Source organism: Schistocerca gregaria, chromosome 5 (genome assembly GCF_023897955.1).
Source record: "Schistocerca gregaria isolate iqSchGreg1 chromosome 5, iqSchGreg1.2, whole genome shotgun sequence".
Taxonomy (NCBI): Eukaryota; Metazoa; Arthropoda; class Insecta; order Orthoptera; family Acrididae; genus Schistocerca; species Schistocerca gregaria.
The window spans coordinates 305,877,871-305,893,441 of record NC_064924.1 but is presented as its reverse complement, the minus strand read 5'-3'; the positions used below and the strand labels follow the sequence as shown (position 1 = coordinate 305,893,441).

Sequence of the window (15,571 nt, the reverse complement as noted above, 5' to 3'; positions counted from 1 at the left end):
GAGTTTCAAGGAGAGTATTCCAGTCAACTTAGTCAAAAGCTTCTTCTAGGTCTTCAAATGCTATAAACGTATATTTGTCTGTCCGTAACATATCTTCTAAGATAAGTCGTAGTGTCAGTATTACCTCACGTTTTTCTCTTCTCTGGAATCCAACATCTTCTCCGAGGCCACCTTAAACCACTTTGTTTTCATTCTTCTGTAAAGAATTTGTGTTAGCATTCTGCAACCATGATTTTTAGAACTATCTGCTGCTATTTTGAAATTTCGCTTTAAGTCCGTGCCGGGCTGTGTTTAGTCTTCCGTGTCTTCCGACTATTCTAAACTTGTTGCTGTTATATGCGTGACTCCTGTATCTATAGGCTTTGCTACCTGTACATCAGTTTTCGCAGTTGGATCATCGTCGCCTACTTCGGGAGATGACACGTCCTTTTGCTCCTTTGATGAGCAGTTCTTCTCGTATTTTTTTGAGCATTTTGTGTGCACTCTGAAGTTTAAATTCTAAATCATGTGTCTCCTCGGATGTCTTCTGCGCGCTACACGCTTCGGTCCTTCAGGTTTGTGTTGAGAGTTTGCCGGAGGCTCGTCTTGTTTATTTTCGGCTTGGTGAGTTGCGGCAGTTGTTGATGTTTCCTCTCTTTGCTCTGGTTTGATTTTGATTATGCGAATATCAGACGCGAGGTCTACACGCGTGGCAGTGTTTTTGTTTTTCTGCTACCGTCGTTCCGCGCTGCTTTGTTTATTAGTTTTAAGAATAAACTGCTGTTCTGGGTCACGTTCCCGACCGAGTGAATTTGCTTTTACTTTCTGTGCCTGAAAGGCAGTATTTCTGTCGTCGTTATTGGTTGACTTCATGATTGTTATTGAGAAATCGAACGCCTTTAAAGGAAATAAGGATTAAACCTTAGATCGCTAGCAGTTTTAGAAAGTGGCAGCGGAATATCTACGTGTTTCCAACATTTCTTAATGGTAAACGTATACGCCCCCAATGGGGGTAATGGACTCAGGCAAGGAAGTGCGTTTAATTTGTGTGACACTGCCAAACTGTTTATTAGATCTTATGCTAAAATTTCTGCGAATTATCCGCGCTACTACTACAGTTGAGTCGGTGGATGTTGATCCCTGATAGCTGCAATGGGTTGGGCGCGAAAGCTTCGTAGACCTACCTTAATCATTAAAGTAAGCGATTTTATAAACGTGTCTATGACACCGCCTAAGTGTCGTCACAGTTCAGTAGATGGAGTCATCTGAAGCCGTTGGTACGTCACAGGTGAAAGTGCTGTGAGCTGTCAGAAAGCTTCTTGCGTCGCCTGGACCTTAGGTTAGTTCTTCGGTATGGTTTCTGTGTCCTAGGAGTATTTCTGAGCTGATGTGTGTGGGTATGTCGTTTTGATATGTTCCAATGAGCCACAATTAGCGCAAGGGCGCGGCTATCCGTTGTAAATTATTAAGGCCTGGAAGCCTTATACGGGTATGAACGACGAAATTTGCTTTTTATAATCAATTTTCAAGCTCTTTATGCCGTAATCGAAGTCATAGGATTCATTTCCTGTCCGTATTTCGCTGGTTACTTGCGAAATCATGCCGTAAACGGAATGTTCTTCTAATGTGGCCCGCTGTTATTTCGAAAGGCAAGTCAAAGACATGAACCGACTGTAACATCTCGGCTAGGTCGGAGGTTTTCTCCTCTCAGGGGTTGCGTGTTGTGTGGTATCGTCGCAAATGACAGTACTGTTGAAGTGGCTGTATGGGGGAAGATCCGAAAGACAATAAATTGAACAAAAATCTGTAAACTCATCTAGGATAACTGATCGGAACCTTACTTGATCACCAGCCTGCAGGTTGGGTCATTACTGTAATACAAGTATCATCATCGCATAGTTTCACCTTTACAGTGTCCGCAACTAAATTATATTTCAAGCTAGTTATTTCATGATGTTGCAACTTAATCTTTTCAAAGAGCCAGTCATCGAATTCGGAAATCGTGGAGCGTGCAAATTCGTATTGAAAGGTAAATTTCATAGTACATCGTTGGTACAAGTTTTCCATGTTGTTGAAAATCTTGTGTCGTACTCACAAGTCTTCCTCTTCCTTGTGAGAAAATCTGTGAGGTCTGAAAAGTAGTAAAGAAGTCATGGCAGAATAGAGGTGTGATGGAGTGTCGTGAGTCGTGCCTTTATAGCTCGCCAGTTTGCCTACGGCGATCATCGTACGAGGACAGGCTTTATTTACTGTACGTCCTAGCTGCGCAGCAGAGGTCGAACGAGAGAAACATTCAAGAGAGTACTGCGGCTGTATGTAATCCCCTGCGGAGCATAAGGCTAACATGGAAGAAATTCGAAAGAATACGGACTGATTTAGCTGCCCTTTTGGTTGTGTCAAACCGAGGATAGCCAAGAGTGATTATTACCTTATTGTCGAACAACGTTTACCCTTAGAGGATAGACATATATTTCAATTTAATTTACTTCAGAAAACAGTTTTTTAGCTCACAACTGACATATCAGCGATTTATGGACAAGACTAAAGTAGAGGGTGATTTTGTGAAATCATGAAGTGATCGAGATCGCTGGCTGGAGGGTTGGGATGATTTGGTGGTGGAAGAGACCAAACAGCGAGGTCATCAGCCTCATCGGATTAGGGAAGCATGGGAAAGGAAGTCGGACGTGCCATGTCAAAGGAACCACCCTGGCGTTTGTATAAATCGATTTAGGGAAATCACGGAAAACCTGAATCAGGATGGTCGGACCGGGATTGAACCGTTGTCCTCCAGAATGCGAGTCCAGTGTGCTAACCACTGCGCCACCTCGCATACCGATACATTTGAAATGCCGGCCGAAGATATTTAACCGGTACTGAAGGCGTAAATAGGTTTATCTAAATAAGACAGGAGGAAAGGACAACGGATACCCACTTAGAAGTCTATAACGGTGTTCGAGAGGTTTACATTGGTTTAAAACTCATGTCCCGTCTTATATTAATGTGAAAACGTTTTGTGTCCTGCCCATCTATAAGGGTCAACCCAATATGCGTGCGGTATGTGGACAAGTTGGTCACTGACAGAGGCGAAGCACTCACGTACGTAAACTCCTTCAACTACCAACAGCCTGAAGCGTAAATAACACGCACGAGATGACAATGGAACCCAGTTATACTGCCTTGGGTACGAATTGAGTCCAACTAGAAACCAATACGGACACTGTGAGGCGGTATCTCGGGCCTCATATGTACCGATCTCGTTATTAACGCTAAGTTACGTAAATTACTATGTTATGAGCTCTTAACAGATTATAGTAAGGGCGCGATAAGTTGGCCGCCGGGTCCCAAGTTCTGATGGTTAAAAATCGACACCATTCCGAACACTTCGTGCCGACTTCTGTTTTTTCGGATTGCTGCCGCCTGTCCCCTCCCCCCTCCCCGTCCCTGCTTGCACACTGCAAAGTCGTAACACTGAATTGCCTGACGAAGTGGTGTTGTGTGTTGTCAGTCTGAGCAGATGAATAACTGATTAAAAACAGTAACTGAACTTAAATTTAAACATATTGCACAATGTGAGACACGATTTCACTAAATGTTTTGAATGCCATTTTACTTCTACTCGTTGTGTTGTATTGAAATAGCCTTACTTTAATCATATTCTTTGCTACAGATATGTATTGCATTTGTAGATGACCATCTCCATAATACGTATTTTCGAATCCCTAATACTGTCGTTTGAAATTTACATCATAGCAACTGATCTGTAGGAGCCGCGCACGCCCGTCAGTTGTCGGATGAGAAACAATAAAACTTTCCTCCCCTCACGCCCTCTAACCCCGCAGTGGCCGTATTACCTATCCCTCTGTCCCTCAGGTAAACGCCCTACTTTACTTTGCTCACTGCCGAATTCAGATGGTTCAAATGGCTCTGAGCACTATGGGTCTTAATGGCTCTGAGCAGTATGAGGCTTAACAGCTATGGTCATCAATCCCCTAGAACTCAGAACCACTTAAACCTAACTAACATAAGGACATCACACAACACCCAGTCATCACGAGGCAGAGAAAATCCCTGATCCCGCCGGGAACTGAACCCGGGAACCCGGGTGCGGGATGCAAGAACGCTAACGCACGACCACGAGCTGCGGACACTATGGGTCTTAACGTCTGAGGTTATCAGTCCCCTAGACCTTAAAACTACTGAAACTAAACTGACCTAAGGACATCACACACAACCATGCCCGAGGCAGGATTCGAACCTTTGCCCATAGCGGTCGCGCGGTTCCAGAATGAAGCGCCTAGAACCGCTCGTCCACTGCGGCCGGCACTGCCGGATTCACCAACGTCAATTAAAAGTAAGCGCATCTCAAAATGTTGCTCTCTCTGTAAGTATTTTTGTAACAACAGGACAAATACACTCATAATAAGTTCTTAGCATTAGATGACGTGTTTGAATTTGGCCATTAGTCGTTAGATGCGGCACGAATACCTGGCTTGCGCCGCATGCGGCCTGCGGGCCGTAGTTTGATCACTACTGCGTTAAAACAACACACTACACATCAAAGAGAAATCCACTCGCGCGAAGAAAATTTAGGAGAAACCAGCACGCCCACAGCCGAACCCTCCATTTCACACGCGACAGAGACATTGGCAAAACCTACGTCCCTATTGCTACGATTATCACAGACGGGAGAATTTCAGCAAAATATGAAGGAAACCTCTTTTCTTTAGGTAAACTTAACTCCCACTGAATCACCAACTAATAATTTTTCGCTCAGCATGAAAACTATAGTGTGTGCTATCCCGATCTACGAAAAACTAAGTCATTTGACAGTCATTACAAAGGTACGTATTTATCTGTACCGGATACATACCCGTGACAGTCGAGAGCTGAATGAGTCCTACACCAGATTCTACTTACAAATAATAGAAAAAAATCGGAAAATAAAGTAAAAGAACGACTCAGAGATTTTCCTGCGTTATTAACCACCAAAGCCAATGTTAAAACAGCTGTGAACCATAACCTGAACTTATTCACTGGTCTGAAGACATATCTACTTATGCGACAATTGTGAATGCACAAACATCGATGTACACAAATACGGGTTTGATCGGTGTGTTGCCTCCGTTTTGGACGTCCTCTATTCAGATAGTTGATAAAGAAAAATCCGTTACATGGCCACTTGGTCTTATATCCCTTGACTGCTTTTCTACGTGTTGCTATGAAGAATACGACGCAAGCTACTCCGGTAACGGCATAGGACCATTACATCACGGATCGAAGAAAATTAAGTTAATTTCCCACCCTGAAACACTCAGACATTTTCCGTAGAGCGAAAATAACTAAGCGTTGTCGGCGTTGTAATGACACAAGTTTCGTACAAGAAATAATGAGCCCAAATTTGGGAGAAACTTGGAATGCGCTCTGGAAGTGCTTTCCGAGAATGTCCCTCCAGCAGCGCGTCGAAGCAGCTTCAATTACCGCTATGGTCTTGTGGTGTTATGCCTTGAGTGTTGTCTTCGCTTGGTGGATCTGGGGAAGTTCTCCAGAGCCATGTTGGGACTGTAGGGGACTCGGGAAGCGTAGCGTCGTCGTTCCGTACAAGGTAGTTGTTCACAACAAATCAGGTGTGGCTTGATCCATTGTCATGATCCAAAGGCTCGCCTTACTCGGTTGACCCTTCCCACGTAGGAAGCACCCGTGATGGTCTGCCCCTCAGGTTCAAATTCGTGGCGGACCCCGTCCTTGGCATCGAAGAAGACGACGAGCGTGCTTTGGCCTTTGAACTCCCTTTTCGAGAATTTTTAATGAGGGGATTGCTAGTGTGTGCCATTCGGGACTTCGGAGTTTTGTCTCGTGGTCGTTCTCAAAAAACAATCATCCCTTCGCCTGTTATCATACTGTAAAAAAATTCCTAGTCTGTTGCATAGCGTCTGGCGTAACTTCTGGGACGAGCTGGTCGTTTTCTCATCTGCAAATACTAGGAAATGATGGCGTGAACAGTCATTTTATCAATTCCAACCGATTCGGTGAACATTCGAACGCTTACCCAACGGTCTGAATTCAACACATCACTCACACGTCGCATATAGTCCTTGTTTCTGCCTTCGATGGGCGTTCTACACGGGATACGGGATTCGTTTCTCACACTACATCAACGGTATTTGAAGCAGTTGTACTATCTCAGAACAGTAGTTTTTGAAATGCGTTGGCTTCTGAACAGTTGCTGGATCATGGCCACCGTCTCCATAGCTGACTATTCTAGTGCCGCACAGAATCTGATGGCACATCTCTTACGACAGAATACTGCACTTTTAAGCTTCGACGGAGCCTACAGACAGGAATAAACTAAAACCACATGAAGCTCGTAGGTGAAAGACAGCATATGAAGACTTTCCCCTCCATTTAATCGAGCTGCAGCAAGCGTTGCGACGTACAGTCGCGTTATAAAACAAATTAAAACTCATTACTTTTTGTACAACCTTTGTCAGTCTTGTACATGACTATTATTATTTAAGCTAAAAATAACAGGGATTCATCATCACGTAGATACTATTGAGAGCTAGTTGGGAAGCTATTGGGATACATGAACGCTCAAGAAAATTCAGCGAGTATATTACTTCTTCCCACACACACCTTTTGAAATGGTCATGACGGCGGGAAGGAAAATCCCATGGAGGACTATTTCATTAGAGACGGAGTGAAAACCTGAGTTGGTTAAGAAAACTGGCCACATCCTTTTCAAATGATCAACCTCGGCTTTAGCCTTGAACTATTTAGGAAAATCCCGGAAAATCGAAAGCTAGAATTCTGAACGGGGAATGTACCACTATCCTCCCAGTTACAGCGCCTGTATCTTGCCACTGCACCACCTAGCTCAGAGACACTGACAACAAAACCGAAGCTTTCGAGCTCATGTGGAGTATTACCGACAGCTATTCTTCGCGGTCACCATTCGCGAACAGTATTAGGTCTACAACTTTGCTTCCGCCGTTTTGCAATAGACGGCAGTAGCGGCAAGTGGGGTTCAGGTGGTTGGTCATATGTGTAACACAATAAGCTGAGGTATCCGTAAACATACTGCCATAAAAATATTAGTCGATTTGTGATTGCATCGTAAGGTTACTCTCGATTAAGTACGTCAACTTACGAAGGATTTCTCGCCATTTGCGGGAAGTTTTAATTTTCTGATTTAACATGAAGAAATCTGCGGCTGTGGCTCTTAAAATGCTGGACAAGACCAATGGTGAGGGAACTATTAGTGGAAGAACGTGCAGAGAATGCCTTTAACGCCTTCAGAACGGTGATTTTGATGTCGACGACCGGCATGGCGGGGGAAGACAGAACGTTTTCGTAGCTGCTGAAATAGACGCAGATAGCCACAGGACATCATTATCGAAAGCAACTGATGCGTTCGAGCACAGCACTGAAACGCAAACGGCCACAATACACCGATAGTCACGTAAAGGTAATTTTGCGGCAGGTCAGCGCTCGACCCCATCTCGAAAAATCCGTCAAAATATACATGGAAACGTTGAAATGAGGAGTCCTATCCCTCCCGCCGTACTCTCCAAACGTTGCTCTCTCCGACTACCACCTTTTTCGATCAGTGGCATGCAGTCTGGTAGACCAGCACTTCCGTTCACATGAACAAGTGCAAAATTGAATCAATTCATGGATCCCCACAAAAGACGCCCAGTTCTTCCACCACGGGATTCGTATGATATCCGAAATATGGTAGAATGTAGTGAACATCGATGGGCAATACAATGAATCATACTTTTTTTGTAAGTTTTTCACAATAAAGCCCCGAACTTTGAGAAAAAACGGCGGAAGCAAAGTTGTAGACCTAGTAGAAATACCTTCCGCCACATGCTGTTAGCCCTTTCGTGGGCAAAATTATTGAGCAGTTTTTTTAATGAATGGAGAGTAGATAGTAGTTAACAGATAGATATATTTATCATACAGAATATCAACTTTGCTCCAATTGTGAAAGTGAGGTCACACAACAAGGTGGGACGTATTCTTCCCACTGCCGCTCCTTGGAGTTAAATGACAAAAACAACTATTCAATATATGTCATATTTATTTGATAAATTTACTTCTCTTTTTCCAATGATTGTTCACAATTACTTGCCATGAAATTTTGTGAAACATGGGTCTATGCAAAGTAGTATTTGACAATATGTACAAACACAGAGAGTGCCCTATTCCGCAGCTGTGGTACTACAATGACGCCACCTCCAAAAGGTATCTCCTAAACTGAGTTGATGCTCCACTACAGCCTCATGACGAAAATCTTCAGGTACTTTACCCCTTTTTGCCGGAAAGACAGTTTTTTGTCCACGCCTTTTTTGGGATGAGAAGCCAGCGATCAATTGTCTGGCTAGATGAGTCCTGTATGTGAGCTGATCATGCTGTCCACTTTCTCTTTTACTTATTTTCCGCAGGATAAAACTGTTGACTGCAGTAACGGCAACCAGGAAATAAAATATTCTGTGCCACCATTTTAAATACCTTTCTCGTAATTGATCAAACTTAACGACACCAGCCATTATTGTTTTGTATTCTGCCATAACTTCAGGACAAGAAATCTATGTGCTAGTACCATCCTTGTTTTTTCTTTTCACTGTTGGCGTTTCTCATGGGTCATGAATTGAGGACAGGAAAGTGACTGGACGGTAATCCATCCATTTTACTGCAGAAATGGCTCCTTTTGTTTCAAACTGAAATTCCCCTAGTTCCAATTTTACGTTTTCCTTCATAAATTTGGGTAAATCAAAAGTATTTACCTTATACTATAGTTTTGAGGAAAAAATCACAAAATGTCGCGCAAACAACACTGAAAGGCTCCTCTACAGAGCAACGCTCAGCTGTACAATGTCTTTGCGCGAAGGTACAGCAAAAACGGCGGGAGCTTCCGACTGGATGTAGTACCCTCTACTGTTCACTAGGTAGTAGCACAATACAGAGGTGGGAACTGTGAATTCCACGGGACTAGGAGCAAGTTCATTGTACTGGGAAGCATGTTTCCCACGGCTCACCAAAGGGTTAGTTGACTTACGGCGTATATATGTGTATTTATATGTCAAATACGCCTAGTAGGATGGTTCAAAGTGCGTCTATACCTTTCGTCTCCATCCCACATACCATAATAGGAATGAAGTAAAATACTCCATACCCATGGAATTCCTTCAATCTACTTTGATACGATACGAGAGTGAAAGGTCTTGCACAAGCTTACAGTTGTACTTATAAGTACCTTTAGGATGCCCTACTTGAACAAGATCAGTGGCGGGCCTCTATGAACAGTTCGCCTTGGAAAGACAAAAACAGCTGTACCGTGGATCCCATTCCACATCATGTACATCTGCCCATATGAGGATACGGCTGCAGTCCGTTATTTACCCGGGCATCTTCGCAAGACTGTGCTTATGTCACGTATTGTTAATTCACGCGAGGAGAAAATCTATTCGGGGAATCATGCACCGCACACGAATGTTGTGAATCAGCTTTAGACCCAACACATTACGTTTCTTGAATAGTCCCAGCGTGAGCTGGCGTACTTGGAACGTGGTTTCCTAAACTAGATGGTGAGCGGAAACAACAGCAAGATACCATAAATAATTCGCAATTTATATGTTACGTTCATTACAGAGATAAAATCGTTTTGAAAACATATTAGTGAAAGTAAGACAAGTCGTATGGCATTGTTAGCTGGGAGAACACTGGTGGTAAGTTCAGCTACCTAATGAAGGTTTTCTTCCCTCTTGCGTATCTGTTGGATGTAGGTGACTGCTCTGAGAGGCTGTAGAATTTAGAGTTGTGTTTGTATTGCTGATAAGGCGAAAAATATGGGAGAGTTGATCATGGTGGCCGCAGGTAGCTTACTACACTCGATAAACCAAACCATCCGCGCCTCTGAACGGTAACCATGCGACAGGCGCATAATCCTTAAACAACACTGCATTAGTCACCGTGGAGAGGTTTGGAATTATACCAGGAAATTTGCGCAAAGTCTAGTAACCAGGAAGTGTTCGCCAGCACCTCTCTTCTCCTTGATGACGAAATACCGACCGTGAACACTTGTTCCACGATCAGAATTCAAACTGACTTAGAGCGCCACCCCATAGCCATACGGCGAAGAGTGGGAACTGCACTTCTGCACAACAGTTGCAAAATTCGCAAGTCTTCTGACAATTCGCCACAACAAAAACTGCTACACCGCCCCACAGAAATGTTTTCATAAAAATCTAAGAGCTAACTCACTATAGTCAAACTAAATTCATTAGAAATAAAAGTAATTCATTGAAAGGAATTAAGTACTTGCCTTATAGATGAGATGCTGTATATTAATGTAATACAGGAAATACTTAATGAATCTTCGTTTTAAAACGTTTATTTGATAGGGCGTTTAAAATTAGGTGATTAATCATATTCAATGTCCAGAAAGAGTATGTAGAAAATAGAACAGTGAAATACCGAGATATCGGGGAAAGTATCAACTTTGATGTTCCATCGAAAGTATATTATCCTTTTATAAACATCGGTATTACACTAGTGAGTGGCCGAGTGTCAAGGGAAGTTAGTATCGAGCGCCCCCCATTGAGTCCACGACACTGCTGTAACACCTCGAGGAATGGAATCTACGAGGTGTTAGAATCGTTCTCGAGAGATAGTGAACCAAGGAATTTGGAGTACTATCTACAATTATCCGTCGTAATTGGTGCTAGGCTCACGGAGATACGAGACTATTTACTGAATACCCCAAATTCTCGCTTGTGTTAAGATTGGGAGCTCTAGAGGGCAAAGTCAATGTCGTTCTTTCACTTGAGTGTTTATCAAGATACCAGCCTGCAACAGAATCGCTGTGACATGTCGCATTCTCGTGTTGAAACATGGTTTCTCTGTCAGAGTACTCTAACGCTAAAACAGAGTATAGATGGTCCGTAAGGATTTCCACATAACGTTCGCCTGTCATTCGTCCCTAAGTCAGAGAATGGGACCTAACTGCGCCCATACGGACATAACCTATGTCACAACAGACCCACACCCTGTCTGCACACTGCTTTCTTGACACGCAGAATCTGTGATTTCAGGGGTCATACGCCACACTCATTAGCGTCCATTATCTCGATGCAACTGAAAGCAGGATTCATTGAGTCATGCTACACGCCGTCATCATTTCCATGGTCCACTAACTCTGTTTACAAGTCCACGCCAACCGTTGGCCTCTATGTCGAAGTGAAAGCATAGGGGCACGAGATAGTAGGCAGCTGCCGTAACCTATACGGTGCATATATTTTTCTTTATTTACTTAACCTGATCTGACTGTGGCATCAGGCTCTCTCTTACATCGGAGCACTATTTAACACATCTTACCTTTTTGTCTGCATACACTTCTGGCAGAAAGTCGTCCCTGACGCCCTATAGTACAGGGCTACTATAAGTAACTCAGTCTATGTTTTTCAAAGTATTACTTGTCTAAATGTGATTGATGCATGAATGAAATTGTAAGCTCACTAAGTTCGCATTTTTCACTCTTCAAATCTTTTGTGAGTGCCTCACTGTTCATGCGAAACAGGTACTCGTCGTGCTCATGTTCGTTCCATACCTTATCTAGCAACATCCGGTCAGTGGTCATCACAGCAGCATTTACGCTTTCTCTGAGCTGTTCAAATGTTCTTGGCAGTACTTAAATACGGTCCTTAATGTATCATCAAAGAAAGAAGTCTTAAGGCGTTACGTCAAGCTACCTGTGAGCCGGGCGGAGGGAGGAGTGGGGTAGGATCGTTGGGGGAGGGGAGGGGGAGGGGAGTGGCAAGAGAACAGAGCACTTTGATCTTCAGCACTATGTCCAACCCAGCAATGCGGAAGGTCTTCATTTAGGTAGCGACGAGCATAAATGCTCAAATGAGGGGTGCATTGTTTATATGGAAGACGGAATCCCCGAATCACCAATCAGTTGCGCAAACAACACCAACTGCAACATACCATGGCAAGGGATCACCGCCACAGTATTCTCGCAGAAGAAAAACAAAACGTTGACCTTCGGCGAATCTCGTTAATGCACCATAATTTCATGAAGATGTTGAGTGCCCCACACTCTCACATCATAGCGACTAAGCTTGGCTGATACATGGAAGATTGTTTTGTTACTTAATATTAACTTAAAGGCGAAATGTACATACCCATGTGCTTCCTGCACTGAGATGCAGAACTAAAGACGTCGAGTTACAGACGACACGGTCTAAATATAACTGCCAGCACAAAATACTCCACAAAGTCTGCTGTGGTATTACAAGCGCGTGGTTTGTGTAGGTAACTGATTTTTTTGGACTATATACGACATTTTCCCTTCACCCTCTCTACGGCTAAAACTGGCACACTTAGTCGACGAGTACTTTTTCAGTCCATACAGACAATCTAAACTAAACTCCTCCCGAACAGGCCACGAAAGCCCAACGGTACTGACCGGCTGCCGTGTCATCTTCAGCCCACAGGCGCCACTGGATGCGGATATGGAGGGGCATGTGGTCAACACACCGCTCTCCCGGCCGTAAGTCCGTTTCCGAGACCGGAGCCGCTACTTATCAATCAAGTAGCTCCTCAGTTTGCTTCACAAGGGCTGAGTGCACCCCGCTTGCCAATAGCGCTCGGCAGACCGGTTGTCAGCCATCCAAGTGCTATCCCAGCCCGACAGCGCTTAATTTCGCTGATCTGGCGGGAACCGGTGTTACCACCGCGGCAAGGCCGTTGGTCTGTACAGACAATCAGTCTCCCTTAATTGTCGATACTAACGCACAATGCTCTGTTTATATAGCGGTTCTTTCCTATAATTCCTTCTGAATGCACGCTGCACAATTTTAACAGATAAACATCTCGTGTATTCCAATATACAAATGCTCTTTTCTTGATTTGTCGCAATTTTGTCGAAGCACGGCTCTGGTAACGCAAACTGGTGAGCAGAATGCAAACTCTGTGACTTTACGGTTCCACTCAAGAATCAGTCATATTTGTACATGTAAACTTTGGACAAAAAGGAACTTTGAAAAGGAATGACTCAGTTATAGTTGACCCGTATGTCTCTGCAGACGCGATGAGTCGTCCGTTCGTCAAACACTTACGGTATCCTGAGTAGCGATTTCCGCGGGTAGAAACTTTATCTTTGCGAAATATGTAAGATACACTTAAGACTGTGTTGATCTAGTAAATCTTAATTGTGTAATCTCCGATATGTTACGACTAATGTTTCCTACACTCAATGTTGTCCCGAGTTCAAATTCCGTCAAATCGCAACGTAATGTCATTTCACTAAACATCTGTGTGGAACAGGCTGCTCAGATATCGTGTCTAAATTGTGCCAAAAGCCACATCTATCCACAACCCTAAGGTGTCGCACTTGGCACATCTTTATATGGAACAACCTTTCTTGCGAAATTTGGCCCACAGTTTTCTTCCGTAGAACAACGTTATTTCTTTGACATTTCTAACAGATCGAGAAGAATACCATTCACGGAATTTTGTAAGTACAATCTCCAAATTCGAGTTCAGTGATTAGGCAAACTACGGAAGGTTTCAATTGGATGACCAGGATAGGAGTTCCGAATACAATTCAAGTTGTTACAGCTGCGCGACTCTGCCCGGTTCTTACACCTGTCACATTAAGTACCAGATGCATGGGCCCACATGTGCCATAGCAGTTAGTTGTAACTAAAAGACAAGAACTTTTCTTGAAGTCACTCGCAGCAGCGAGTGCACTACTCAGGGTGAGCAACCGCGGCGAGCAAACGCGCAAAGCTAGGTGCGGCTCCCCGCAGCATGTAGTGCACGCAGCATGCGCCTCGATGCGCCAGCACTGGCAGTTAGTCGCTGACTGTTTTTACTCTGTGCAGCTCGACCTGGTGCTCAACTCGGAAGAGGGCGGGGACCTCTCCGACTTCATCACCAACGGCGAGTGGTACCTCATAGGTAAGTACGGAAAGATGTTCGTCTCATCCTAGATGATGCAAGCATCCGATTGTGTGGACCATAGAATACTTTTGCTTAAGCTGGAACATAATGGGATTACGGATAAAGGCCAACAATTGTTCACTTAAAATCTTTAAAGTAGGAAGCACAAGGTAGTCGTCCAACGTCAACAAACACGGAAATTATTTGAATTAAGCTGGGGTCGTTTAAAGTGAAGAGTATCACAGGATTCAGTTTTTGGCCATTTCGATATATGTAAAAGTTTTACGTCATCTCGGTTCCGAGAATTCCAGAACCTGTACGGAAAATTGGATAAGATATCAACAGAAACATCATTTCCGCCCTTTTTATTGTTCATGAAAACAGCACATCGCATGTTGTACCACCATACAGCAAAACCTTCAGAGCTGGTGGTCCAGGTTGCTGTACACTCCGGTACGTCTAATACCCAGTAGAACGACCTCTTGCATTGATGCATGCCTGTATTCGTCGTGGCATACTATCCACAAGTTCATCAAGGCACTGTTGGTGCAGATTGTTTCACTCCTCAACGACGATTCGCCGTAGATCCCTTAGAGTGGTTCGTGCGTCACGTCATCCGTAAACAGCCCTTTTCAGTCTATCCCAGGCACGTTCGATAGGGTTCATGTCTGGAGAACATGCTGGCCACTCTAGTCGAGCGATGACATTATGCTGGAGGAAGCAATTCACAAGATGTGCACGATGGGGGCGCGAATTGTCATCAGTGAAGACGAATGGCTCGCCAATATGCTGCCGATATGGTTGCACTATCGGTCGGAGGATGGCATTCACGTAACGTACAACCGTTGTGGCTACCATGCAGTCTCTGGACATCGTGCCTAAGGCGTTCAGCCTGACCGTTTGCCTCCAAATACGACTCCGATGATTGCCTGCTTGAAAGCATATGCGACACTCATCGGTGAAGAGTACGTGATGCCAATCCTGAGCGGTCCATTCGGCATGCTATTGGGCCTATCTGTACCGAGCTGCATGGTGTCTTGGCTGCAAAAATGGACCTCGCCATGGACGTCGGGAGAGAAGCTGCGTATCATGCAGCCTGTTGCGCACAGTTTGAGACGTAACACGGTGTCCTGTGTCTACACGAAAAGCATTATTCAACATTGTGGCGTCGCTGTCGGGGTTACTCCGAGCCATAATCCCTAGGTAGCGGTCATCCACTGCAGTGGTAGCCCTTGGGCGGCTTGAGCGAGGCATGCCATCGACAGTTCCTGTCTCTCTGTATCTCATCCATGTCCGAACAACATCGCTTTTGTTCACTCTGAAACGCCTGGACACTTCCCTTGTTGAGATCCCTTGCTGGCACAAAGTAACAATGCGGACGGTATAGAATCGCGGTATTGACCGTCTAGGCTTAGTTGAATTACAGACCACACGAGCCGTGAACCTCCTTCCTAGTGGAATGACTGGAACTGATCGGTTGTCGGACCCCCTCTGTCTAATAGGCGTTGTTCTTGCATGGTTGTCCACATCTTTGGGCGGGTTTCATGACATCTCTGAATAGTCAAAGGGACTGTGTCTGTGATACAATATCCACAGTCAACGTCTACCGGCAGGAGTTCTGGGAACCGAGGTGACGTAAAAC

General features: G+C 44.4%; 1 protein-coding gene across 6 annotated transcripts in view; it reads left to right on the top strand.

The window, feature by feature from the left end:
* The window catches only part of LOC126271869 (neuronal acetylcholine receptor subunit alpha-7), a 1,066,999-nt gene that overhangs the window by 940,746 nt on the left and 110,682 nt on the right, over positions 1 to 15,571 (top strand). For all 6 annotated transcript variants that reach the window (XM_049974212.1, XM_049974210.1, XM_049974213.1 and 3 more), the window contains exon 6: positions 13,872 to 13,947. In XM_049974212.1, the coding sequence (XP_049830169.1) occupies positions 13,872 to 13,947 (76 nt within the window). The remainder of the gene's footprint in view (positions 1 to 13,871; positions 13,948 to 15,571) is intronic.